General features: G+C 53.3%; 1 protein-coding gene across 1 annotated transcript in view; it reads left to right on the top strand.

Moving 5' to 3' along the window:
- Positions 1 to 25,968, top strand: part of LOC144689838 (complement component C7-like) — a gene marked incomplete at its 3' end in the record, with an annotated part of 93,613 nt that overhangs the window by 19,925 nt on the left and 47,720 nt on the right. The window contains exons 4-7 of the mRNA XM_078557269.1: positions 6,459 to 6,600; positions 8,670 to 8,811; positions 15,387 to 15,525; positions 24,972 to 25,130. Coding sequence (XP_078413395.1) covers positions 6,459 to 6,600; positions 8,670 to 8,811; positions 15,387 to 15,525; positions 24,972 to 25,130 — 582 coding nt within the window. The remainder of the gene's footprint in view (positions 1 to 6,458; positions 6,601 to 8,669; positions 8,812 to 15,386; positions 15,526 to 24,971; positions 25,131 to 25,968) is intronic.

The following is a 25,968-nucleotide window of genomic DNA, read 5'->3' as shown; positions in this document are numbered from 1 at the left end:
AAACACTCCCAGGACAGGTACAGCACGTATATATATACAGAGTAAAGCTCCCTCCACACTGTCCCCATCAAACACTCCCAGGACAGGTACAGCACGGGGTTAAATACAGAGTAAAGCTCCCTCTACACTGGCCCCATCAAACAGTCCTAGGACAGGTACAGCACGGGTATATATACAGAGTAAAGCTCCCTCTACAGTCTTCCCATCAAACATTCCCAGGACAGGCAAAGCAAGTGGTTAGATACAGAGTAAATCTCTCTCTACAGTGTCCCCATCACACACTCCCAGGACAGGTACAGCACGTGGTTAGATATAGAATAAATCTCCCTCTACACTCCCCCCATCAAACACTCCCAGGATAGATACAGCATGGGGCTAAATACAGAGTAAAGCTCCGTCTACAATGTCCCCATCAAACACTTCCAGGACAGGTACAGCACGGGTATATATACAGAGTACAGCTCCCTCTACAGTCTTCCCATCAAACATTCCCAGAACAGGCAAAGCAAGGGGTTAGATAGAGAATAAAGCTCTCTCTACAGTGTCCCCAACAAACACTCCCAGGACAGGTACTGGCGGGATTAGTAACAGAGTAAAACTCCCTCGACACTGTCCTCATCAAGCATTCCCAGGACAGGTACAGCACGGGGTTAGATAAAGATTAAAGCTCCCTCTACACCGCCCCATCAAACACTCCCATGACAGGCAGAGCACGGGGTTAGATACAGAGTAAAGCTCCAACAACAGTGACCCCATCAAACACTCCCAGGACAAGTACAGCACGGGGTTAGATACAGAGTAAAGCTCCCTCTACAGTGTCTCCATCACCCATTCCCAGTGCAGGTACAGCACAGGGTTAGATAGAGGGAAAAGCTCCCCCTACACTTTCCCAACTTAACACTCCCAGGACAGCGAAAGCACAGGGTTAGATAGACAGGAAAGCTCCCTCTACACTGTCCCCATCAAACACTCCCAGGACAGGTACTGCACCGGGTGAGATATAGAGTAAAGCTCCATCTACACTGCCCCCATCAAACACTCCCAGGACAGGTACAGCACGGGGTTAGGTACAGAGTAAAGCTCCCTCTACACCGTCCCCATCAAACACTCCCACGACAGGTACAGCACAGGGTTAGGTACAGAGTAAAGCTCCCTCTACACTGTCCCCATCAAATACTCCCAGGACAGCTGCAGCACAGGGTTACATACAGAGTAAACTCGCTCTACACTGTCCCAATGAAACACTCCCAGGAAAGGTACAGCACAGGGTTAGATAAAGAGTAAAGCTCCCTCTTCACTGTCCTCATCAAACACTCCCATGACAGATATAGCACGGTGTTATATATAGATTAAAGCTCCCTCTGCAATTTCCCCATCAAACACGCCAAGGACAGGTACAGCACGGGATTAGATAAAGAGTATAGGGTCGGTTACAGAGTAAAGCGCCCTCTACACAGTCCCCATCAAACATACCCTTGAAAGGTACAGCACGGGGTTAGATACAGAGAAATGCTCCCTCCATTCTGTCCCAATCAAACACACAAAGGACAGGTAAAGCATGGGGTTAAATACAGAGTGAGGTTCTGTCTACACTGCCTCCATCAAACACTGGCAGGACAGGTACAGCACGGGGTTAGATACAGAGTAAAACTCCCTCTACACTGTCCCCATCAAACACTCGCAGGATAGGTACAGCACAGGGTTAGATACAGAGTAAAACTCCCTCTACACTGTCCCCATCAAAAACTCCCAGGACAGGTAAGCACAGGGTTAGATACATGATAAAGCTCCCTCTACACTGTCCCCATCAAACACTCGCAGGACATGTACAGCACCGGGTTAGATACAGAGAAAATTTCCCTCCACACTTTCCCCATCAGAAATTCCCAGGACATGTAGAGCATGTGGTTAGATACAAAGTAAAACTCCCTCTACACTGTCCCCATCAAACACCCCCAGGACAGGTACAGCGCAGGGTTAGATAAAGAGTAAAGCTCCCACTACAACGTCCCCATCAGAGCCTTCCAGGGCAGGTACAGCATGGGGTTTGATACAGAGTAGAGCTTCCTCTAGACTGTACCATCAAACACTCACAGGACTAGAACAGCACAGCATTAGATACAGATTAAAGCTTCCTCTAAACTGTCCCCCTCAAACACTCCCAGGATATGTATAGATTGAATTCAGATACAGAGGAAAGCTTCCTCTACACTGTCCCCATCAAATTCTCCCAGGAAAGGTACAGCACAGGGTTAGATAAAGAGTAAAGCTCCCTCTACGTTGTCCAGATCAAACACTCCCAGGACAGGTCCAGCACAGGGTTAGATACAGAGTAAATCTCCCTCTAGACTGTCCCCATCAAACTGTCCGAGGGCATGTAGAGCACGGGGTTAGATACAGAGTAAAGCTCCCTCAGCACTGTCCCCATCAAACACTCGCAGGACAGGTACAACACGGGGTTAGATACAGAGTAAAGCTCCCTCTACACTGTCCCCAACAAACACTCCCAGGGCAAGTACGGCACGGGGTTTGATACAGAGTAGACCTTCCTCTACACTGTACCATCAAACACTCACAGGACTAGAACAGCACAGCGTTAGATACAGATTAAAGCTTCCTCTAAGCTGTCCCCATCAAACTCTCCCAGGACAGGTAAGCACAGGGTTAGATACATGGTAAAACTCACTCTACACTATCCCCAACAAACACTCCCAGGACAACGACCAGCACAGGGTAAGATAGAGAGTAAAGCTCCCCCTACACCATCTTCATCAAACACTCCCAGCACAGGTACAGCACAGATTTAGATACAGAGTAAAACTCCCTCTACACTGTTCCCATCAAACACTGCCAGGACAGGTACAGCACGGGGTTAGATAAAGAGTAAAGCTCCCTCTACACTGTCCCCATCAAACACTCCCAGGACAGGTACAGCATGGGGTTTGATACAGAGTTGAGCTTCCTCTACCGTCCCCATCAAACAATCACAGGACTAGAACAGCACAGCGTTAGATACAGATTAAAGCTTCCTCTAAACTGTCCCCATCAAACACTCCCAGGACAGGTATAGAATGAATTCAGATACAGAGGAAAGCTTCCTCTACACTGTCCCCATCAAATTCTCCCAGGAAAGGTACAGCACAGGGTTAGATAAAGAGTAAAGCTCCCTCTTCACTACCCCTGCCAAACATACCCAGGACAGATATAGCACGGTGTTATATATAGAGTAAAGATCCCTCTGCAATTTCCCCATCAAACACTCCAAGGACAGGTACAGCAAGGATTTAGATAAAGAGTAAAGCTTCCTCTACACTGCCCCAATCAAACATTCCTAGGACAGGTACAGCACAGGGTTAGATAGAGAGTAAATGTCTTTCTACACACTTCCCATCAAACACTCCCAAGGCAGCTACAGCACAGGGTTAAATACAGAGTAAAGTTTCCTCTACATTGCCCTAATCAGCACTCCCATGACAGGTACAGCATGGGGTTAGATACAGAGTAAAGCTCCGTCTACAATGTCCCAATCAAACACTCCCAGTACATGTCGAGTAAAGGGTTAGATACAGAGTAAAGCTCCCTCTACACTGTCCCCATCAAACACTCCCAGGACAGGTACAGCACGGGATTAGATACAGAGTAAAGCTCCCTCTACACTGTCCCCATCAAACACTCCCACGAAAGGTACAGCACGGGGTTAGGTACAGAGTAAAGCTCCCTCTACACTATCCACATCAAACACTCCCACGACAGGTAAAGCACGGGGTTGGGTATAGAGTAAAGCTCCCTCTACACTGTCCCAATCAAACACTCCCAGGACAGGTGCAGCACAGGGTTAGATACAGAGTAAACTCCCTCTACACTGTCCCAATGAAACACTCCCAGGACAGGTACAGCACGGGTTTAGATACAGAAGAAAGCTCCCTCTACATTGCCCCATCAAACACTCCCATGAAAGGTACAGCACAGGGTTAGATAAAGAGTAAAGCTCCCTCTTCACTGTCCCCATCAAACACTCCCAGGACAGGTATAGAATGAATTCAGATACAGAGGAAAGCTTCCTCTACACTGTCCCCATCAAATTCTCCCAGGAAAGGTACAGCACAGGGTTAGATAAAGAGTAAAGCTCCCTCTTCACTACCCCTGCCAAACATACCCAGGACAGATATAGCACGGATTTAGATACTGAGTAAAGCTCCCTCTACACTGTCCCCATCAAACACTCTCAGGACTGGTGCGGCACATGGTTAGATACAGAGTAAACTCCCTCTACACTGTCCCAGTGAAACACTCCCAGGACAGGTACAGCACGGGTTTAGATACAGTGTAAAGCTCCCTCTTTACTGTCCCCATCAAATACTCCCAGGACAGATATAGCGCAGTGTTATATATAGAGTAAAGCTCTCTCTGCAATTTCCCCATTAAACACTCCCAGGACAGGTACAGCACAGGTTTAGATACAGAGTAAAGCTCCCACTACACTGTCCACATCAAATACTCCCAGGACAGGTACAGCACGGGGTTAGATACAGAGTAAAGCTCCCTCTACACTCTCCCCATCAAACACTCGCAGGACAGGCACAGCATGGGGTTAGATACAGAGTAAAGCTCCCTCTAAACCCTCCCCATCAAACACTCCCAGTACATGTCCAGTACGGGGTTAGATACAGAGTAAAACTCCCTCTACACTGTCCACATCAAACACTCCCAGGGCAGGTATAGCACGGGGTTAGATACAGAGTAAACCTCCCTCTACACTGTCCCCATCAAAAACTCCCAGGACAGGTAAGCACAGGGTTAGATACATGGTAAAACTCACTCTACACTGTCCCCAACAAACACTCCCAGGACAACGACCAGCACAGGGTGAGATAGAGAGTAAAGCTCCCTCTACAACATCCCCATCAGACACTTCCAGGACAGGTACAGCATGGGGTTTGATACAGAGTAAATCTCCCTCTACACTGTCCCCATCAAACACTCACAGGACTAGAACAGCACAGCGTTAGATACACATTAAAGCTTCCTCTAAACTGTCCCCATCAAACACTCCCAGGACAGGTATAGAATGAATTCAGATACAGAGGAAAGCTCCCTCTACACGGTCCCAATCAAATTCTCCCAGGAAAGGTATTGCACAGGGTTAGATAAAGAGTAAAGCTCCCTCTTCACTACCCCTGCCAAACATACCCAGGACAGATATAGCACGGTGTTATATATAGAGTAAAGATCCCTCTGCAATTTCCCCATCAAACACTCCAAGGACAGGTACAGCAAGGATTTAGATAAAGAGTAAAGCTTCCTCTACACTGCCCCAATCTAACATTCCCAGGACAGGTACAGCACAGGGTTAGATAGAGAGTATATGTCCCTCTACACTCTTCCCATCATACACTCCCAAGGCAGCTACAGCACGGGGTTAAATACAGAGTAAAGTTTCCTCTACACTACCCTAATCAAACACTCCCAGGACAGGTACAGCACGGGGTTAGATACAGAGTAAAGCTCCCTCTACACTGTCCCCCTCAAACACTGCCAAGACAGGTACAGCACCGGGTTAAATGCAGTCACAGGATAAGGGGCTGGACACAATTACGAAATGAGATGGGAATAAATTTCTTCACTCAGTGTATTGTGAATCATTGGAATTCTCTAATGCGGTGAGTTTTCAATGCCCAGCCATGGAGTTTATTCAGGACAGATGTCGGTAGATTTTTGGATACTAAGGGAATCAAGGAGACGGGGATAGTGCAGGAAGGTGGGATTGGGGTAGATGATTAACCATGATCTTACTGAATGTCGGAGCAGCTGGAGAGGCAGAATGACCAGCTCCTGCTCCTATTTCTCATTTTTTTTTGTACCTGTAACATCAACACCCATTGCGTATTCACCTGGAGGTACAGACTCTTAAATCAGCATCATTGGCCCAGGAATGAGGAGGATTGGAAGAGCTGCTGGGGTTCCCACTTTGGGTTATTCGGGAAGGGGATGTGAGGATGTGAGTGGACATCAGGATTGCTCAGTTGATAATTATTATTGACACTCCCCGGTCTGAGGGCCGCGTTTACAGAATCAGCCCCTGGAGTGTTTGGTGAGCTAAGGAGCTGTTGTGTTTAATTGCTCTGAGTTTGATTATGTGAATCTGTTTACAATTGATCCTCACCGTGCTTGATTGGTTAAGCTTGGATATGCATGAAAAGAAACGTAAACAAACTGTAGAAGCTAGAGCTGTAAGCATGGAGCAGACATTTTAAAACACTGTGATTAAAACTTGTTACACAGATAGAATCTAGTGTCATCTCTACATCGATCTGAGATATGACGGAGACAATGCTAACAGTTGGTTGTGGGATAATCTCTCTCAGAATAATGCCTCTGTGTGAGGGATGGGGATGTGTGAGATCAGTATAGATCGGAGCTGGCTTGTTCTCTTACACTATCCCTCTGTTTTATTACAGACTCGCTGGAGATCGGTGGTGGAATATGCTCAGTTCGGAGGTCGCCAGTGCAGTGGTTCCAGATTTGAAATTCGAGCGTGTGCCTCTGCCAGAGGTTGCCCTGTGGATGAGGGCTGTGCAGATCGCTTTCGATGTGCTTCAGGTTGTGAATCACTTTCCTACCAGGATTTTGACGGTGCAGTGGGTCAGTAGGGTACAGCGCTCAGTCCAGTCCCCAGAGAAGGGGTGGAAATGCCATCAAGTGGTTAATCGTAAAGCTTCAGCTTGCAAAGATATTGATGTGTCCTCAGTGTGGGTCCTGCTGGATAGGGTCCAGGAACACGGTGCTATCTCATTCTGAGAGGCCACAGGGTGAGCACTAGGAGAAAACAAAAGATAAAATCGAGCGCAAAGGAGATGCTCCTGGGGCTGAAGTGAACCACACTGCGAGGACAGTGGGAGCTTTAGTCTGTATCTAACCCCGTGCTGTACCTGTCCTGGGAGTGTTTGATGGGGACAGTGTAGAGGGAGCTTTACTCTGTATCTAACCCCGTGCTGTACCTGTCCTGGGAGTGTTTGATGGGGACAGTGCAGAGGGAGCTTTACTCTGTATCTAACCCCGTGCTGTACCTGTCCTGGGAGTGTTTGATGGGGACAGTGCAGAGGGAGCTTTACTCTGTATCTAACCCCGTGCTGTATCTGTCCTGGGAATGTTTGATGGGGACAGTGTAGAGGGAGCTTTACTCTGTATCTAACCCCGTGCTGTACCTGTCCTGGGAGTGTTTGACAGGGACGGTGTAGAGGGAGTTTTACTCTGTACCTAAAACCGTGCTGCACCTGTCCTGGGAGTTTGATGGGGACAGTGTAGAGGGAGCTTTACTCTGTATCTAACCCCGTGCTGTATCTGTCCTGGGAATGTTTGATGGGGACAGTGTAGAGGGAGCTTTACTCTGTATCTAACCCCGTGCTGTACCTGTCCTGGGAATGTTTGATGGGGACAGTGTAGAGGGAGCTTTACTCTGTATCTAACCCCGTGCTGTACCTGTCCTGGGAGTGTTTGACAGGGACGGTGTAGAGGGAGTTTTACTCTGTACCTAAAACCGTGCTGCACCTGTCCTGGGAGTTTGATGGGGACAGTGTAGAGGGAGCTTTACTCTGTATCTAACCCCGTGCTGTATCTGTCCTGGGAATGTTTGATGGGGACAGTGCAGAGGGAGCTTTACTCTGTATCTAACCCCGTGCTGTACCTGTCCTGGGAGTGTTTGATGGGGACAGTGCAGAGGGAGCTTTAGTCTGTATCTAACCCCGTGCTGTACCTGTCCTGGGAGTGTTTGATGGGGACAGTGTAGAGGGAGCTTTACTCTGTATCTAACCCCATGCTGTACCTGTCCTGGGAGTGTTTGATGGGGACAGTGCAGAGGGAGCTTTACTCTGTATCTAACCCCGTGCTGTACCTGTCCTGGGAGTGTTTGATGGGGACAGTGCAGAGGGAGCTTTACTCTGTATCTAACCCCGTGCTGTATCTGTCCTGGGAATGTTTGATGGGGACAGTGTAGAGGGAGCTTTACTCTGTATCTAACCCCGTGCTGTACCTGTCCTGGGAGTGTTTGACAGGGACGGTGTAGAGGGAGTTTTACTCTGTACCTAAAACCGTGCTGCACCTGTCCTGGGAGTTTGATGGGGACAGTGTAGAGGGAGCTTTACACTGTATCTAACCCCGTGCTGTACCTGTCCTGGGAGTGTTTGATGGGGACAGTGTAGAGGGAGCTTTACTCTGTATCTAACCCCGTGCTGTATCTGTCCTGGGAGTGATTGATGGGGACGGTGTAGAGGGAGCTTTACACTGTATCTAACCCCATGCTGTACCTGTCCTGGGAGTGTTTGATGGGGACAGTGTAGAGGGAGTTTTACTCTGTATCTAACCCCGTGCTGTACCTGTCCTGGGAGTGTTTGATGGGGACAGTGTAGAGGGAGTTTTACTCTGTATATAACCCCGAGCTGTACCTGTAGCGGGAGGATTATTTGGTGTAGTCGTGTATCTCTCCTGAGTGCCAATATCTCTGACTGTCATGAGCATCTTCCTCGTGAACATGTCTCATGCTGGAATCTGATGTTTGCTGACCTTTGAAGCTCGATATCAGCTACATGGTTTCCTGGGGTCTCTGGATCTGAGTTTCACTATGGGATATGTGTCATGGCTGCCTGTAATGTGTGGTTTATATTTTGTTACAGGGCAGTGTGTCAGTCAGGCACTGGTGTGTAATGGAGATGAAGACTGTGAGGGAGATGGAGCAGATGAAGCAAACTGTGGGGATCGCAAGATGGCGTGTGACATCGATAAAATCCCACCACAGGCAGAGCTAACGGGGAATGGGTAAGGGGGTCCGACACTGCGGGTTGGTCTGAACAATGAGCAGGCACTGAGGCCCACTGTTCCATGGCACTGGAATAGGATCAGAGTGTCGGAAAGTGTGAGGGTGTGTTTCTTAGTGTGAGCAAACATGTGTCGGGGTCTATGTATGTGGGAGTGTGGATGTGTATTGGTGAGAGTTCAGTTATCTGCGTGTTTTTTTTAATTCATTCACGGGATGTGGGTGTCGCTGGCTGGGTCAGCATTTATTGCCCATCCCTAGTTGCCCTTGAGAAGGTGGTGGTGAGCTGCCTTCTTGAACCGCTGCAGTCCATGTGGTGTAGGTACACCCACAGTGCTGATAGGGAGGGAGTTCCAGGATTTTGACCCAGTGACAGTGAAGGAACGGCGATATATTTCCAAATCAGGATGCTGAGTGACTTGGAGGGGAACTTCCAGGTGGTGGTGTTCCCATCTATCTGCTGCCCTTGTCCTTCTAGATTGTGATGGTTGTGGTTTTGGAAGGTCCTGTCGAAGAAGCCTTGGTGAATTCCTGCAGTGCATCTTGTAGGTGGTACACACTGCTACTACTGTGCGTCAGTGGTGGAGGGAGTGAATGTTTGTGGATGTGGTGCCAATCAAGTAGGCTACTTTGTCCTGAATGGTGTCAAGCTTCTTGAGTGTTGTGGGAGCTGCACTCATCCAGGCAAGTGGGGAGTATTCCATCACACTCCTGACTTTTGCCTTGTAGATGGTGGACAGGCTTTGGGGAGTCAGGAGGTGAGTTACTCGTTGCAGGATTCCTAGCCTCTGAACTGCTCTTGTAGTCACAGTATTTATATGGCTAGTCCAGGTCAGTTTCTGGTCAATGGTAAACCCGACGATGTTGATGCTGAGCGATTCAGTGATGGTAATGCCATCGAATGTGATGGGGCGATGGTTGGATTCTCTCTTGTTGGAGATGGTCATTGCCTGGCACTTGTGTGGCGTGAATGTTATTTGCCATTTGTCAGCCCAAGCCTGCATATTGTCCAGGTCTTGCTGTATTTGGACATGGACTGCTTCAGTATCTGAAGAGTTGCAAATGGTGCTGAACATTGTGCAATCATCAGCGAACATCCCCACTTCTGACCTTATGATGGAAGGAAGTTCATTGATGAAGCAGCTGAAGATAGTTAGGCCGAGGACACTACCCTGAGGAACTCCTGCAGTGATGTTCTGGAGCTGAGATGACTGACATCCAACAACCACAACCATCTACCTTTGTGCTAGGTATGACTCCAACCAGCGGAGAGTTTTCCCCCAATTCCCATTGACTCCAGTTTTGCTAGGGCTCCTTGATGCCACACTCAGTCAAATGCTCCTTTGATGTCAAGGCCCCTCACTCTCACCTCATCTCGGGAGTTCAGCTCTTTTGCCCATGTTTGAACCAAGGCTGTAATGAAGTCAGGAGCTGAATGGCCCTGGCGGAACCCAAACTGGGTGTCAGTGAGCAGGTTATTGCTAAGCAAGTGCCACTTGATAACACTGTTGATGACCTCTTCCATTACTTTACTGATGATGGAGAGTAGACTGATGGGGCGGTAATTGGCCAGGTTGGATTTGTCCTGCTTTTTGTGTACAGGACATACCTGGGTGATTTTCCACATAGCCGGCTAGATGCCAGTGTTCTAGTTGTACTGGAACAGCTTGGCTAGGGGTGCGGCAAGTTCTGGAGCACAAGTCTTCAGCACATTGCTGGAATATTGTCAGGTCCCATAGCCTTTGCAGTATCCAGTGCCTTCAGCTGTTTCTTCATATCATGTAGAGTGAATCGAATTGGCTGAAGACTGGCATCTGTGATGCTGGGGACCTCTGGAGGAGGCCAAGATGGATCATCCACTCGGCACTTCTGGCTGAAGATTGTAGCAAATGCTTCAGCCTTATCTTTTACACTGATGTGCTGGGCTCCTCCATCATTGAGGTTGGGGTTATTTGTGGAGCCTCCTCCTCCAGTGCTATGTCTTTTAGGACTTGGCCAGCTCGGTCAATAGTGGTGCCACCGAGCCACTCTTAGTAATAGAGATTAAAGTCCCCCACCCAGAGTACATTCTGTGCCCTTGCCACCCTCAGTGCTTCCTCCAAGTGGTGTTCAACATGGAGGAAGCACTGATTCATCAGCTGAGGGAGAGGGTACGTGGTAATCAGCAGGAGGTTTCCTTGCCCATGTTTGACCTGATGCCATGGGACTTCATGGGGTCTGGAGTCGATGTTGAGAATTCCCAGGGCAACTCCCTCCCGACTGTATACCACTGTGTTGCCACCTCTGCTGGCTCTGTCCTGCCGGTGGGACAGGACATACCCAGGGATGGTGATGGTGGTGTCTGGGACATTATCTGTAAGGTATGATTCTGTGAGGATGACTATGTCAGGCTGTTGCTTGACTAGTCTGTGAGACAGCTCTCCCAATTTTGGCACTAGCCCCCCCGATGTTAGTGAGGAGGGCTTTGCAGGGTCGGGTTTGATGTTGTTGTTTACAGAGCCTCGGTCAATGTCGGGTGGTCCGTTCTCATAGACTTTGTAGCCATTTTATAGGGGCTGAGTGTCTTGCTAGGCCATTTCAGGGGCATTTAAGAGTCAACCACATTGCTTTGGGTCTGGAGTCACATGTCGGCCAGACCAGGTAAGGACGGCAGATTTCCTACCCTCAAGGGTATTAGTGAACCAGATGGGGTTTTTCCTGACAACAATGGCTTCCTGGTGATCAATAGACTTTAATTTCAGATTTTTATTGAATTCAAATTCTACCACTTGCCAAGGTGGGATTGAAACCCAGGTCCCCTGTACATTATCCGGGGGTCTCTGGATTACAAGCCCAGTGACAATAGCACCGCGCCATCACCTCCCATGGAAGGAGAAACTGGGGGGGAAAGGCATTGGGGGCTGGGGGAGGGGAAAACACCTCCATGTGGTGAGAAAATTGGTCAATCAGCTGCCTACCGGGAGGCCAATGAAAGGTCACTTGGTGACTCCGAGGTCCATTTTCCTGGCATCAGGAGGACCCTCAGCTGTGTGGAGAGGCCACAAGTAAAAAGCTATGGTGGCTTTGTTATGGTCACTCCATCATGTACAACGGGCTCTCCTGCCAGGGATGATCACCCATGCGGCAAGAGCACTGATCGATCAGAGGGAATTCCTCCCTACCACCTGGCTTCACCTCAACACATTCACCTGTCCTTGAGGGTGCCTGGCCATTGAGAATGCTCTCACCCCAGAGCTGCAGTATCAATAATGGCCACTGCTAGTGGTGGTGCTACTGAGCTAGTGAGTGTAAATGGGGCTGTGGGAGGGGATTAAATGGGTGGGTAGAGTCAGTGATAGGGGGAGAGTGTACATGGGGCTGTGGGAGGGGATTAAATGGGTGGGTAGAGTCAGCGATAGGGGAGGGTGTACATGGGGCTGTGGGAAAGGATTAAATGGGTGGGTAGAGTCAGTGATAGGGGAGAGTGTACATGGGGCTGTGGGAGGGGATTAAATGGATGGGTAGAGTCAGTGATAGGGGGAGAGTGTACATGTGGCTGTGGGAGGGGATTAAATGGGTGGGTAGAGTCAGTGATAGGGGGAGAGTGTACATGGGGCTGTGGGAGGGGATTAAATGGGTGGGTAGAGTCAGTGATAGGGGGAGAGTGTACATGGGGCTGTGGGAGGGGATTAAATGGGTGGGTAGAGTCAGTGATAGGGGAGAATGTACATGGGGCTGTGGGAGGGGATTAAATGGGTGGGTAGAGTCAGTGATAGGGGAGAGTGTACATGGGGATGTGGGAAGGGATTAAATGGGTGGATAGAGTCAGTGATAGGGGAGAGTGTACATGGGACTGTGGGAGGGGATTAAATGGGTGGGTAGAGTCAGTGATAGGGGAGAGTGTACATGGGGATGTGGGAGGGGATTAAATGGGTGGATAGAGTCAGTGATAGGGGAGAGTGTACATGGGGCTGTGGGAGGGGATTAAATGGGTGGGTAGAGTCAGTGATAGGGGGAGAGTGTACATGGGGCTGTGGGAGGGGATTAAATGGGTGGGTAGAGTCAGTGATAGGGGGAGAATGGACATGGGGCTGTGGGAGGGGATTAAATGGGTGGATAGAGTCAGTGATAGGGGAGAATGGACATGGGGCTGTGGGAGGGGATTAAATGGGTGGGTAGAGTCAGTGATAGGGGGAGAGTGTACATGGGGCTGTGGGAGGGGATTAAATGGGTGGGTAGAGTCAGTGAAAGGGGAGAGTGTACATGGGGCTGTGGGAGGGGATTAAATGGGTGGGTAGAGTCAGTGATAGGGGGAGAGTGTACATGGGGCTGTGGGAGGGGATTAAATGGGTGGGTAGAGTCAGTGATAGGGGAGAGTGTACATGGGGCTGTGGGAGGGGATTAAATGGGTGGGTAGAGTCAGTGATAGGGGAGAGTGTACATGGGGATGTGGGAGGGGATTAAATGGGTGGATAGAGTCAGTGATAGGGGAGAGTGTACATGGGGATGTGGGAAGGGATTAAATGGGTGGGTAGAGTCAGTGATAGGGGAGAGTGTACATGGGGATGTGGGAGGGGATTAAATGGGTGGATAGAGTCAGTGATAGGGGAGAGTGTACATGGGGCTGTGGGAGGGGATTAAATGGGTGGGTAGAGTCAGTGATAGGGGGAGAGTGTACATGGGGCTGTGGGAGGGGATTAAATGGGTGGGTAGAGTCAGTGATAGGGGAGAGTGTACATGGGGCTGTGGGAGGGGATTAAATAGTGGGTAGAATCAGTGATAGGGGGAGAATGGACATGGGGCTGTGGGAGGGGATTAAATGGGTGGGTAGAGTCAGTGATAGGGGGAGAGTGTACATGGGGCTGTGGGAGGGGATTAAATGGGTGGGTAGAGTCAGTGATAGGGGGAGAATGGACATGGGGCTGTGGGAGGGGATTAAATGGGTGGATAGAGTCAGTGATAGGGGAGAGTGTACATGGAGCTGTGGGAGGGGATTAAATGGATGGGTAGAGTCAGTGATAGGGGAGTGTGTAAAACAAAAACAGAAACAGAATTACCTGGAAAAACTCAGCAGGTCTGGCAGCATCGGTGGAGAAGAAATCAGTTAACGTTTCGAGTCCTCATGGCCCTTCGGCAGAACTGAGTATAGTTAGGAGAGAGGTGAAATATAAGCTGGTCTAAGGTGGGGGGCGGGGGGAGAGAGAAGTTGAGGGTGGGGTGGTTGTAGGGATAAGCAAGCAGTGATAGGAGCAGATAATCAAAAGATGTCACAGACAAAAGGATCAAAGAGGTGTTGAAGGTGGTGATATTATCTAAGAAAAGTGCTAATTAAGAATGGATGACAGGATACTCAAAGTACAGCTCTAGTGGGGGTGGGGTGGAAAGACTAACAAAGTTTTAGTTTTAGATTTAAAAATAATGGAAATAGGTGGGAAAAGAAGAATCTATATAAATTATTGGAAAAAAAAGGGGGAGGGGGGAGAAACGGGGTGGGGATGGGGGGAGGGGGAGTTTAAGATCTAAAGTTGTTGAATTCAATATTCAGCACGGAAGGCTGTAAAGTGCCTAGTCGGAAGATGAGGTGCTGTTCCTCCAGTTTGCGTTGGGCTTCACTGGAACAATGCAGCAAGCCAAGGACAGACATGTGGGCAAGAGAACAGGGTGGAGTGTTAAAATGGCAAGCGACAGGGAGGTTTGGGTCTTTCTTGCGGACAGACCGCAGGTGTTCTGCAAAGCGGTCGCCCAGTTTGCGTTTGGTCTCTCCAATGTAGAGGAGACCGCATTGGGAGCAACGAATGCAGTAGACTAAGTTAGGGGAAATGCAAGTGAAATGCTGCTTCACTTGAAAGGAGTGTTTGGGCCCTTGGCCCACATTTCTGTCCTTGGCCTGCTGCATTGTTCCAGTGAAGCCCAACGCAAACTGGAGGAACAGCACCTCATCTTCCGACTAGGCACTTTACAGCCTTCCGGGCTGAATATTGAATTCAACAACTTTAGATCTTAAACTCCCCCTCCCCCCATCCCCACCCCGTTTCTCCCCCCTCCCCCTTTTTTTTCCAATAATTTATATAGATTCTTCTTTTCCCACCTATTTCCATTATTTTTAAATCTAAAACTAAAACTTTGTTAGTCTTTTCCACCCCACCCCCACTAGAGCTGTACCTTGAGTGTCCTGTCTTCCATTCTTAATTAGCACTTTTCTTAGACAAATATCACCACCTTCAACACCTCTTTGATCCTTTTGTCTGTGACATCTTTTGATTATCTGCTCCTATCACTGCTTATCTCCACAATCACCCCACCCTCAACGTCTCTCTCCCCCCGCCCCCCACCTTAGACCAGCTTATATTTCACCTTTCTCCTAACTATACTCAGTTCTGCCGAAGGGCCATGAAGGCTCGAAACGTTAACTGATTTCTTCTCCGCCGATGCTGCCAGACCTGCTGAGTTTTTCCAGGTAATTCTGTTTTTGTTTTAGATTTCCAGCATCCGCAGTAGCTTTTAGCTTTTTGTTTTTATATAGGGGAGAGTGTGTTTGGTGAGCTGTGTGATCTGTTTTCAATCCCTGGTCTCTCATCAATGTGTTTTGTTCTTTAAGCTTTGATATTATTAGGGGAGAATTTCGGGGACCTGTAATCAATACCAAATTTTTTGGTGGAACTTGCCGGAAGGTTTTCAGTGGAGATAACCGGGAATACTACCGTCTCCCAGAGAGTATTCTACAGTACACCTTCCAGGTAATGTCTGAGGCCCCGGGATTGCTGGCTTGATTCCTCATGGACAATGCTTTGAACGATGAACACTCTGGTTGTGAAAGTCATGACTGAAATTACCTCAGGCTGTTGGGGCTGCATTTTCCTGTGGGACGCTGGCCTTGGGGGCAAGTTAAGTCCCTGACCTGTGCTTCATGGCAGTGAGCACCTCCCTCTCCTCCTCACCAAACTCACAGCAATTCTACTCTGTCATCGTGCACTCCATAACAGGGCACTTAAGCCTCTCTTATTTACACTCCAGAGTTTGAAGTGAATTTCCTGTCTTGCAGTTACAGTTCCTTAATCTTCCGGGAGAAGCTTCCTCATTGGAGCCTTTGCAGTCCTATTAATGATGGTATCCAGGCTCCCAATGATGCTAGTCCAATCGGCAGCTCAGGCTGGAGAGGTGGGTGCTGCTGAGGCAGGTTGGAGACTGTGAGGGCTCCCCAACATGGAGGCTCCATCACTGGTCTGCACTGCAGCAGAGATTTAAACCAGACTGAGGCCAGCAAACCCATTGGGACTGAGGGGGGAACCACTCTACTGGATCAGCTTCAGCTGAGACTGGTGGGCTTTGCTGCTTGTAGCCCCTTTTACTGGGTCATGCAGCCTCCACTGGCCCTCTGGCCTGGCACAGGGAGGCTGCCGAGCTCCACATTCACCGGGGGTGAGCGGCGCACTCGCTGTCAGTAACAGGTCGGAGATGCTGCCAGATTGCCAGCACCTGTTATCTGCGCAGTTCGATCCAGGGGAGGTTCCTGGCTGGCAAAACCTGGGCCCCTCTGTAAATCCCACCCTCCACCTCCAAACCCATCGCCACGGGGCTGGGGAATTTCCACCCTTGGAGTTAACCAATAATGTGAGGGGAGGCCAGGCAGTATAACTGCTGCCCTGTGCTGAGTCCAATCAGTAAACCACCCCAGTGGCTTTCGCCACTCACACCAGACAATATAGTAGCCCAGCAAATCCAGCATATCACTCTCCCCCTCTCCCTCTCCCTTTAGATTATTGCTGCCAATATCATTGTATAGTCAGTGTTCCTCAGAAAGTTCCTCTCTCCCAATCCTCTCATACACTCCATCCCCTCCCCTCACCCCTCCTGTGAAGTCCAGAACCATCAGACTGGGCTCGGCCATTTCCAATGGTCAGTCTAACTGTATCCAGTCTGACAGACAGATGCTGACCGACCACAATGTGGGGAGGCCATTGCCCCTCCAGCCACCCTGTGCCCGATTGTTGCCCATGGTCTGCCTGGATGGTGTGGCGCGATCAGGCTGAAGAAGCTGCTTTGGGAATTGGGGTTTAACAAAGTGATCCCACAAATCCTGGAGCGTCACTGCAAATACTGTGGATTCAGGGAATGGATGGACAGTGTGAGTGGACAGTGTGAGTGGCCCTGTCATGGGTGGACACACCGTGGGTGAGGCGGCGCCTCCAGCTGGAAGCCCATTGACCTGCGGCGGGACCAGAAGATCCTGACGGGGGTGGAAAATCCTCTCCAGTGGGTGGACAGTGTGAGTAGATGGAGTGGGTGGATAGTGAGGGTGGAGAATGTGAGTGGAGAGTGTGAGTGGAGAGTGTGAGTGGAGAGTGTGAGTGGAGAGTGTCAGTGGAGGAGAAGGGTGGAGGGTGCGGGCAGAGAGTGGAGGGTGGAGAGTGGAGGGTGAGGGTGGAGGGTGAGGGTGGAGGGTGGGAGCGGAGGGTGGGAGCGGAGGGTGCGAGCGGAGGGTGAGGGTGGAGGGTGAGGGTGGAGGGTGGAGGGTGAGGGTGGAGGGGAGGGTGGAGGGGGAGGGTGGAGGGTGGAGGGGGAGGGTGGAGGGTGGAGGGTGGAGGGTGAAGGTGGAGGGTGAGGGTGGAGGGTGAGGGTGGACTGTAAGGGTGGAGGGTGGAGTGTGAGGGTGGAGGATGAGGGTGGAGGGTGAGGGTGGAGGGTGAGGGTGGTGAGGGCGGAGGGTGCGAGCGGAGGGTGCGAGCGGAGGGTGAGGGCGGAGGGTGAGGGCGGAGGGAGGGCGGAGGGTGAGGGCGGAGGGTGAGGGCGGAGGGTGAGGGCGGAGGGTGCGGGATGAGGGTGCGGGATGAGGGTGCGGGGTGAGGGTGCGGGGTGAGGGTGCGGGGTGAGGGTGCGGGGTGAGGGTGCGGGGTGAGGGTGCGGGGTGAGGGTGCGGGGTGAGGGTGCGGGGTGAGGGGTGAGGGCGGGGGGTGAGGGCGGAGGGTGAGGGCGGAGGGTGCGGGCGGAGGGTGCGGGCGGAGGGTGCGGGCGGAGGGTGAGGGCGGAGGGTGAGGGCGGAGGGTGTGGGATGAGGGTGCGGGATGAGGGTGCGGGATGAGGGTGCGGGATGAGGGTGCGGGTGGAGGGTGCGGGTGGAGGGTGCGGGTGGAGGGTGCGGGTGGAGGGTGAGGGTGGAGGGTGAGGGTGGAGGGTGAGGGTGGAGGGTGAGGGTGGAGGGTGAGGGTGGAGGGTGGAGGGTGAGGGTGGAGGGTGCGAGTGGAGGGTGCGGGATGAGGATGAGGGTGGACGGTGCGAGTGGAGGGTGCGGGTGGAGGGTGAGGTTGGAGGGTGAGGGTGGAGGGTGCGAGTGGAGGGTGCGGGATGAGGGTGAGGGTGGAGGGTGAGGGTGGAGGGTGCGAGTGGAGGGTGCGAATGGAGGGTGCGAGTGGAGGATGCGAGTGGAGGGTGAGGGTGGAGGGTGCGGGTGGAGGGTGCGAGTGGAGGGTGCGAGTGGAGGGTGAGGGTGGAGGGTGCGGGTGGAGGGTGCGAGTGGAGGGTGCGAGTGGAGGGTGAGGGTGGAGGGTGCGGGTGCAGGGTACGAGTGGAGGGTGCGGGTGGAGGGTGAGGGTGGAGGGTGCGGGTGGAGGGTGCGGGTGGAGGGTGCAGGTGGAGGGTGCGGGTGGAGGTTGCGGGTGGAGGGTGCGGGTGCAGGGTGCGGGTGCAGAGTGCGGGTGCAGGGTGAGGGTGGAGGTTGCGAGTGCAGGTTGCGAGTGGAGGTTGCGGGTGGAGGTTGCGGGTGGAGGGTGAGGGTGGAGGGTGAGGGTGGAGGGTGCAAGTGGAGGGTGCGAGTGGAGGGTGCGAGTGGAGGGTGCGGGTGGAGGATGCGGGTGGAGGGTGAGGGTGGAGGGTGAGGGTGTAGGGTGGAGGGTGCGAGTGGAGGGTGCGAGTGGAGGGTGCGAGTGGAGGGTGCGAGTGGAGGTTGCGACTGGAGGTTGCGAGTGGAGGTTGCGAGTGGAGGGTGCATGTGGAGGGTGCGTGTGGAGGGTGCGTGTGGAGGGTGCGACTGGAGGGTGCGACTGGAGGGTGCGAGTGGAGGTTGAGGGTGGAGGGTGAGGGTGGAGGGTGAGATTGGAGGGTGCGGGTGGAGGGTGCGGGTGGAGGGTGAGGGTGGAGGGTGAGGGTGGAGGGTGAGGATGGAGGGTGCGAGTGGATGGTGCGAGTGCGGGGTGCGAGTGGAGGGTGCGAGTGGAGGGTACGAGTGGAGGTTGAGGGTGGAGGGTGAGGGTGGAGGGTGAGGGTGGAGCGTGCGGGCGGAGGATGGAGGGTGAGGGTGGAGGGTGAGGGTGGAGCGTGCGGGCGGAGGATGGAGCGTGCGGGCGGGGAATGGAGGGTGAGATTGGAGGGTGCGGGTGGAGGGTGCGGGCGGAGGGTGTGGGCGGAGGGTGCGAGTGGAGGGTGAGGGTGGAGGGTGAGGGTGGAGGGTGGAGGGTAAGAGTGGAGGGTGAGGGTGGAGGGTGAGGGTGGAGTGTGAGGGTGGAGTGTGAGGGTGGAGTGTGAGGGTGGAGTGTGAGGGTGGAGTGTGAGGGTGGAGGGCGGAGGGTGAGAGTGGAGGGTGAGGGTGGAGGGTGGAGGGTGAGGGTGGAGTGTGAGGGTGGAGTGTGAGGGTGGAGTGTGAGGGTGGAGGGTGAGGGTGGAGGGTGCGGGTGGAGGGTGCGGGTGGAGGGTGCGAATTGAGGGTGAGGGTGGTGGTTGCGAGTGGAGGGTGAGGGTGGAGGGTGAGGGTGGAGGGTGAGGGTGGAGGGTGAGGGTGGAGGGTGCGAGTGGAGGGTGCGAGTGGAGGGTGCGAGTGGAGGTTGCGGGTGGAGGGTGAGGATGAAGGGTGGAGGGTGAGGGTGGAGGGTGCGAGTGGAGGGTTGGGGGTGGATGGTGCGGGTGGAGGGTGAGGGTGGAGGGTGAGAGTGGAGGGTGAGGGTGGAGGGTGAGGATGGATGGTGCGGGTGGAGGGTTAGGGGTGGAGGGTGAGAGTGGAGGGTGCGGGTGGAGGGTGAGAGTGGAGGGTGCGGGTGGAGGGTGAGGGTGGAGGGTGCGGGTGGAGGGTGAGGGTGGAGGCTGCGGGTGGAGGGTGAGAGTGGAGGGTGCGGGTGGAGGGTGAGAGTGGAGGGTGCGGGTGGAGGGTGCGGGTGGAGGGTGAGGGTGGAGGGTGAGAGTGGAGGGTGCGAGTGGAGGGTGCGAGTGGAGGGTGCGAGTGGAGGGTGCAAGTGGTCAGTGTGAGAGGACAGTGTGGATGGTCAGTGTGAGTGGTCAGTGTGGATGGTCAGTGTGGATGGACAGTGTGAGAGGACAGTGTGGATGGTCAGTGTGAGTGGTCAGTGTGGATGGTCAGTGTGGATGGACAGTGTGAGAGGACAGTGTGGATGGTCAGTGTGTGTGGTCAGTGTGGATGGTCAGTGTGGATGGACAGTGTGAGAGGACAGTGTGGATGGTCAGTGTGAGTGGTCAGTGTGGATGGTCAGTGTGGATGGACAGTGTGAGAGGACAGTGTGGATGGTCTGTGCGTGGTCAGTGTGGGTGGTCAGTGTGTGTGGACAGTGTGTGTGGTCAGTGTGAGTGGTCAGTGTGGGTGGTCAGTGTGAGAGGACAGTGTGAGTGGATAGTGTGAATGGACAGTGAGGGTCAATAGTGTGAGTGGACAGTGTGGGTTGACAGTGCTAGTGGACCATGAGGGTGGACTCAGTGAGTGGACTCAGTGAGTGGACTCTGGGAGTGGACTCTGGGAGTGGACTCTGGGAGTGGACTCAGTGAATGGACAGTGTGAATGGACAGTGTGAGTAGACAGTGTGAGTGGACAGCGGGACAGGACAGTGTGTGTGGACAGCAGGACTGGACAGTGTGTGCGGACAGCGTGAGTGGACAGCGTGTGTGGACAGAGTGAGTGGACAGAGTGAGTGGACAGTGTGAGTGGACAGTGTGTGTGGAGAGCGGGACAGGACAGTGTGTGTGGACAGAGGGACTGGACAGTGTGAGTGGACAGCAGGACTGGACAGTGTGTGTGGACAGCAGGACTGGACAGTGTGTGCGGACAGCAGGACTGGACAGTGTGTGCGGACAGCGTGAGTGGACAGCGTGTGTGGACAGAGTGAGTGGACAGAGTGAGTGGACAGTGTGAGTGGACAGTGTGAGTGGACAGCGTGAGTGGACAGCGGGACTGGACAGCGGCACTGGACAGTGGGACTGGACAGTGTGTGTGGACAGCAGGACAGGACAGTGTGTGTGGACAGCAGGACAGGACAGTGTGTGTGGACAGCAGGACAGGACAGTGTGTGTGTGGACAGAGGGACTGGACAGTGTGTGTGGACACCGGGACAGGACAGTGTGTGTGGACAGAGGGACAGGACAGCGTGTGTGGACAGAGGGACTGGACAGCGTGTGTGGACAGCGGGACAGGACAGCGTGTGTGGACAGCGGGACAGGACAGCGTGTGTGGACAGCGGGACAGGACAGCGTGTGTGGACAGCGGGACAGGACAGCGTGTGTGGACAGCGGGACAGGACAGTGTGTGTGGACAGCGGGACAGGACAGTGTGTGTGGACAGCGGGACAGGACAGTGTGTGTGGACAGCGTGAGTGGACAGAGGGACTGGACAGTGTGAGTGGACAGTGTGTGTGGACAGCGGGACTGGACAGTGTGTGTGGACAGCGGGACAGGACAGTGTGTGTGGACAGCGGGACAGGACAGTGTGTGTGGACAGCAGGACAGGACAGTGTGTGTGGACAGAGGGACTGGACAGTGTGTGTGGACAGAGGGACAGGACAGTGTGTGTGGACAGCGGGACTGGACAGCGTGAGTGGACAGAGGGACTGGACAGTGTGTGTGGACAGAGGGACTGGACAGTGTGTGTGGACAGAGGGACAGGACAGTGTGTGTGGACAGCGGGACTGGACAGTGTGTGTGGACAGCAGGACAGGACAGTGTGTGTGGACAGAGGGACTGGACAGTGTGTGTGGACAGAGGGACAGGACAGTGTGTGTGTGGACAGAGGGACTGGACAGTGTGTGTGGACACCGGGACAGGACAGTGTGTGTGGACAGAGGGACTGGACAGTGTGTGTGGACAGCGGGACAGGACAGTGTGTGTGGACAGCGGGACAGGACAGTGTGTGTGGACAGCGGGACAGGACAGTGTGTGTGGACAGAGGGACTGGACAGTGTGTGTGGACAGCGGGACAGGACAGTGTGTGTGGACAGCGGGACAGGACAGTGTGAGTGGACAGAGGGACTGGACAGTGTGTGTGGACAGAGGGACTGGACAGTGTGTGTGGACAGAGGGACAGGACAGTGTGTGTGGACAGCGGGACTGGACAGCGTGAGTGGACAGAGGGACTGGACAGTGTGAGTGGACAGTGTGTGTGGACAGCGGGACTGGACAGTGTGTGTGGACAGAGGGACTGGACAGCGTGAGTGGACAGTGTGTGTGTACAGCGGGAGTGGACAGTATGTGTGGACAGTGGGACAGGACAGTAGGTGTGGACAGCGGGACTGGACAGTTTGTGTGGACAGCGTGAGTAGACAGTGTGTGTGGACAGCGGGACTGGACAGTGTGTGTGGACAGCGGGAGTGGACAGTGTGTGTGGACAGCGGGAGTGGACAGTGTGTGTGGACAGCGGGACTGGACAGTGTGTGTGGTCAGCATGAGTAGACAGTGTGTGTGGACAGTGGGACTGGACAGTGTGTGTGGACAGCGGGAGTGGACAGTGTGTGTGGACAGCGGGAGTGGACAGTGTGTGTGGCCAGCGGGACTGGACAGTGTGTGTGGACAGCGTGAGTAGACAGTGTGTGTGGACAGCGGGACTGGACATTGTGTGTGTGGACAGTGTGTGTGGGGACAGTGGGACTGGACAGTGTGTGTGGACAGCGTGACTGGACAGTGAGTGTGGACAGCGGGACTGGACAGTGTGTGCGGAGAGCGGGACTGGACAGTGAGTGTGGACAGCGGGACTGGACAGTGTGTGTGGACAGCGGGACTGGACAGTGTGTGTGGACAGCGGGAGTGGACAGTGTGTGTGGACAGCGGGACTGGACAGTGTGTGTGGACAGCGGGACTGGACAGTGTGTGTGGACAGCGTGAGTAGACAGTGTGTGTGGACAGCGGGACTGGACAGTGTGTGTGGACAGCGGGACTGGACAGTGTGTGTTGACAGCGGGAGTGGACAGTGTGTGTGGACAGTGTGAGTGGACAGTGTGTGTGGACAGTGGGAGTGGACAGTGTGAGTGGACAGTGTGAGTGGACAGTGTGAGTGGACAGTGTGTGTGGACAGTGTGTGTGGACAGTGTGAGTGGACAGTGTGTGTGGACCGTGTGTGTGGACAGTGTGTGTGGACAGTGAGGGTGGACAGTGTGTGTGGACAGTGTGAGTGGACAATGTGAGTGGTCAGTGTGGGTGGACAGAATAGGTGTAAAGTTTGGGTGGACAGTGTGAGTGGACAGTGTGAGTGGACAGTGTGAGTGGACAGTGAGGGTGGACAGTGAGGGTGGACAGTGTGTGTGGACAGTGTGTGTGGACAGTGAGGGTGGACAGTGTGAGTGGTCAGTGTGGGTGGACAGAATAGGTGTAAAGTTTGGGTGGACAGTGTGAGTGGACAGCGGGACTGGACAGTGTGTGTGGACAGCAGGACTGGACAGTGTGTGTGTGGACAGTAGGACTGGACAGTGTGTGTGGACAGCGTGACTGGACAGTGAGTGTGGACGGCGGGACTGGACAGTGTGTGTGGACAGCGGGAGTGGACAGTGTGTGGGGACAGCGGGACTGGACATTGTGTGTGGACAGCGGGAATGGACAGTGTGTGTGGACAGCGGGAGTGGACAGTGTGTGTGGACAGCGGGACTGGACAGTGTGTGTGGACAGCAGGACAGGACAGTGTGTGTGGACAGCGGGAGTGGACAGTGTGTGTGGACAGCAGGAGTGGACAGTGTGTGTGGACAGTGTGAGTGGACAGCGGGAGTGGACAGTGTGAGTGGACAGTGTGTGTGGACAGCGGGAGTGGACAATGCAATTTTCAAGAGCTTTGACCCTTCTCATTGGGCAAAATTTTCTGCCTGTTGGGTGGGCGAGCCCGACCCAATCTCCGGTGGGCGGGGAGCCGATCCCCGCCGGAGAAGTGGACCCCGCCGCCATTTTACATGGGCCGGCCAATTAAGGCCCACCCAGCGTGACGTCCGGCGGGAAGTGCTATGCGCTCCCTGTGCGGGTGGGGGGTGGGGGGATCCCTAAAAGCGAGAGTGCGCTCTTTCCCGCATGCACACGATAGAGCGCACATCCCCCTGAGGCTAAGTGCCTCCCAATCCCTGTTTCCTCCTGTAACTCCCTCCCAATCCCTGTTACTCTCCCTGTAACTCCCTCCCAATCCCTGTTACTCTCCCTGTAACTCCCTCCCAATCCCTGTTACTCTCCCTGTAACTCCCTCCCAATCCCTGTTTCTCACTGTAACTCCCTCCCAATCCCTGTTACTCTCCCTGTAACTCCCTCCCAAACCCTGTTTCTCCCTGTAACTCCCTCCCAATCCCTGTTACTCTCCCTGTAACTCCCTCCCATACCCTGTTTCTCCCTGTAACTCCCTCCCAATCCCTGTTACTCTCACTGTAATTCCCTGTAACTCCCTCCCAATCCCTGTTACTCCCCGTGTAACTTCCTCCCAATTCATGTTTATCTCCCTGTAACTCCCTCCCAATCCCCTTCACTCTCCCTGTAACTCCCTCCCAATCCCTGTTTCTCCCTGTAATTCCCCCCCAATCCCTGTTTCTCCCTGTAACTCCCTCCCAATCCCTGTTACTCTCTCTGTAACTCCCTCCCAAACCCTGTTACTCTCACTGTAACTCCCTCCCAAACCCTGTCACTCTCCCTGTAACTCCTTCCCAATACCTGTCACTCTCCTTGTAACTCCCTCCCAATCCCTGTCACTCTCCCTGTAACTCCCTCCCAATCCCTGTTAATCTCCCCGTAACTCCCTCCCAAACCCTGTTACTCCCTATGTAACTCCCTCCCAATCCCTGTCACTTCCCCTAGAACTCCGTCCTGGTCTCTGCTACTCTCCTTGGAACTTCCTCCCATTCCCTGTTACCACCCCCCCCTCCCAATTCCTGTTACTCTCCCTGTAACTCCCCATTCCTGTTACTCCGGGTAAACCCGGTGTTTGATTTGGGTTCAATTTTCATTGTTCATGTTTCAGGTTCGGGCCCAGAACGATTTCAAGTTTCAGATGTACGAGAGCAGCTGGTCATATAAGAAAACCACAACAGGGAAATACGATGAGTCTGGCCGGGGATGGTTCTCCAGTTATTCCCAGCGTCACGATGAATTTTTCAGCAAAAACAACGAGAAATCAAAGGTAAGTGACGGAGACCTCATTAACCCAGCTCTTGGTGATTGTCAGAGTGACGAGCGAGAACCTGTGATTCACAACGATCGAGGAAGAAATGTTGTGAAGAATAATCCAGTGAATGGATTGTCTATCTAGCGGGAAGATCCTGCCTTTATTTACTCCTTACCTCGCTTTACAGATATTGCTCTCCCTTCACCTACACAAACTCCCCCACCCAGTCTAATCCCACCCACCCCTCACTCCCCGCACCCTTTAATATCCCACCCAGTCTAATCCCACTCTCCCCCTCACTCCCCACACCCTTTAATATGCCACCCAGTCTAATCCCACTCTCTCCCCTCACTCCCCGCACCCTTTAATATCCCACCCAGTCTAATCCCACTCTCTCCCCTCACTCCCCGCACCCTTTAATATCCCACCCAGTCTAATCCCACTCTCCCCCTCACTCCCCGCACCCTTTAATATCCCACCCAGTCTAATCCCACTCTCCCCCTCACTCCCCGCACCCTTTAATATCCCACCCAGTCTAATCCCGCTCCCCCTCTCAGTCTCCAGGCCTGTTCATTGGGAAGGAGTTACATGGAGTAACACCGGCCAGGAAGGAGAGTGGATGTGATTATTCTGGATCTTTCCGCGTCTCCCAATCCGTTCTCCCCCTTGGCTCCGGATCACACCCTCGGCTTCAACCTGTGCAGGTTGAGCGGCTACCTGGTGGGGTCAGGGTCCGGGCACTGAGCTCTGACGAGATGGGGTTTTGGGAGTGGGGGTGGGTGGTGGGAACCTCTGGTAAACCGCATGGCCAGATGGCCTGTTGTCACACTGCCTCGGGGGCGGGGGGGATGAA

The sequence above is a fragment of the Cetorhinus maximus genome, chromosome 2 (assembly GCF_964194155.1).
Source record: "Cetorhinus maximus chromosome 2, sCetMax3.hap1.1, whole genome shotgun sequence".
NCBI classification, from domain to species: Eukaryota; Metazoa; Chordata; class Chondrichthyes; order Lamniformes; family Cetorhinidae; genus Cetorhinus; species Cetorhinus maximus.
Note: the sequence above shows the minus strand (reverse complement) of the source record. Positions and strands in the feature narration are given on the sequence as shown.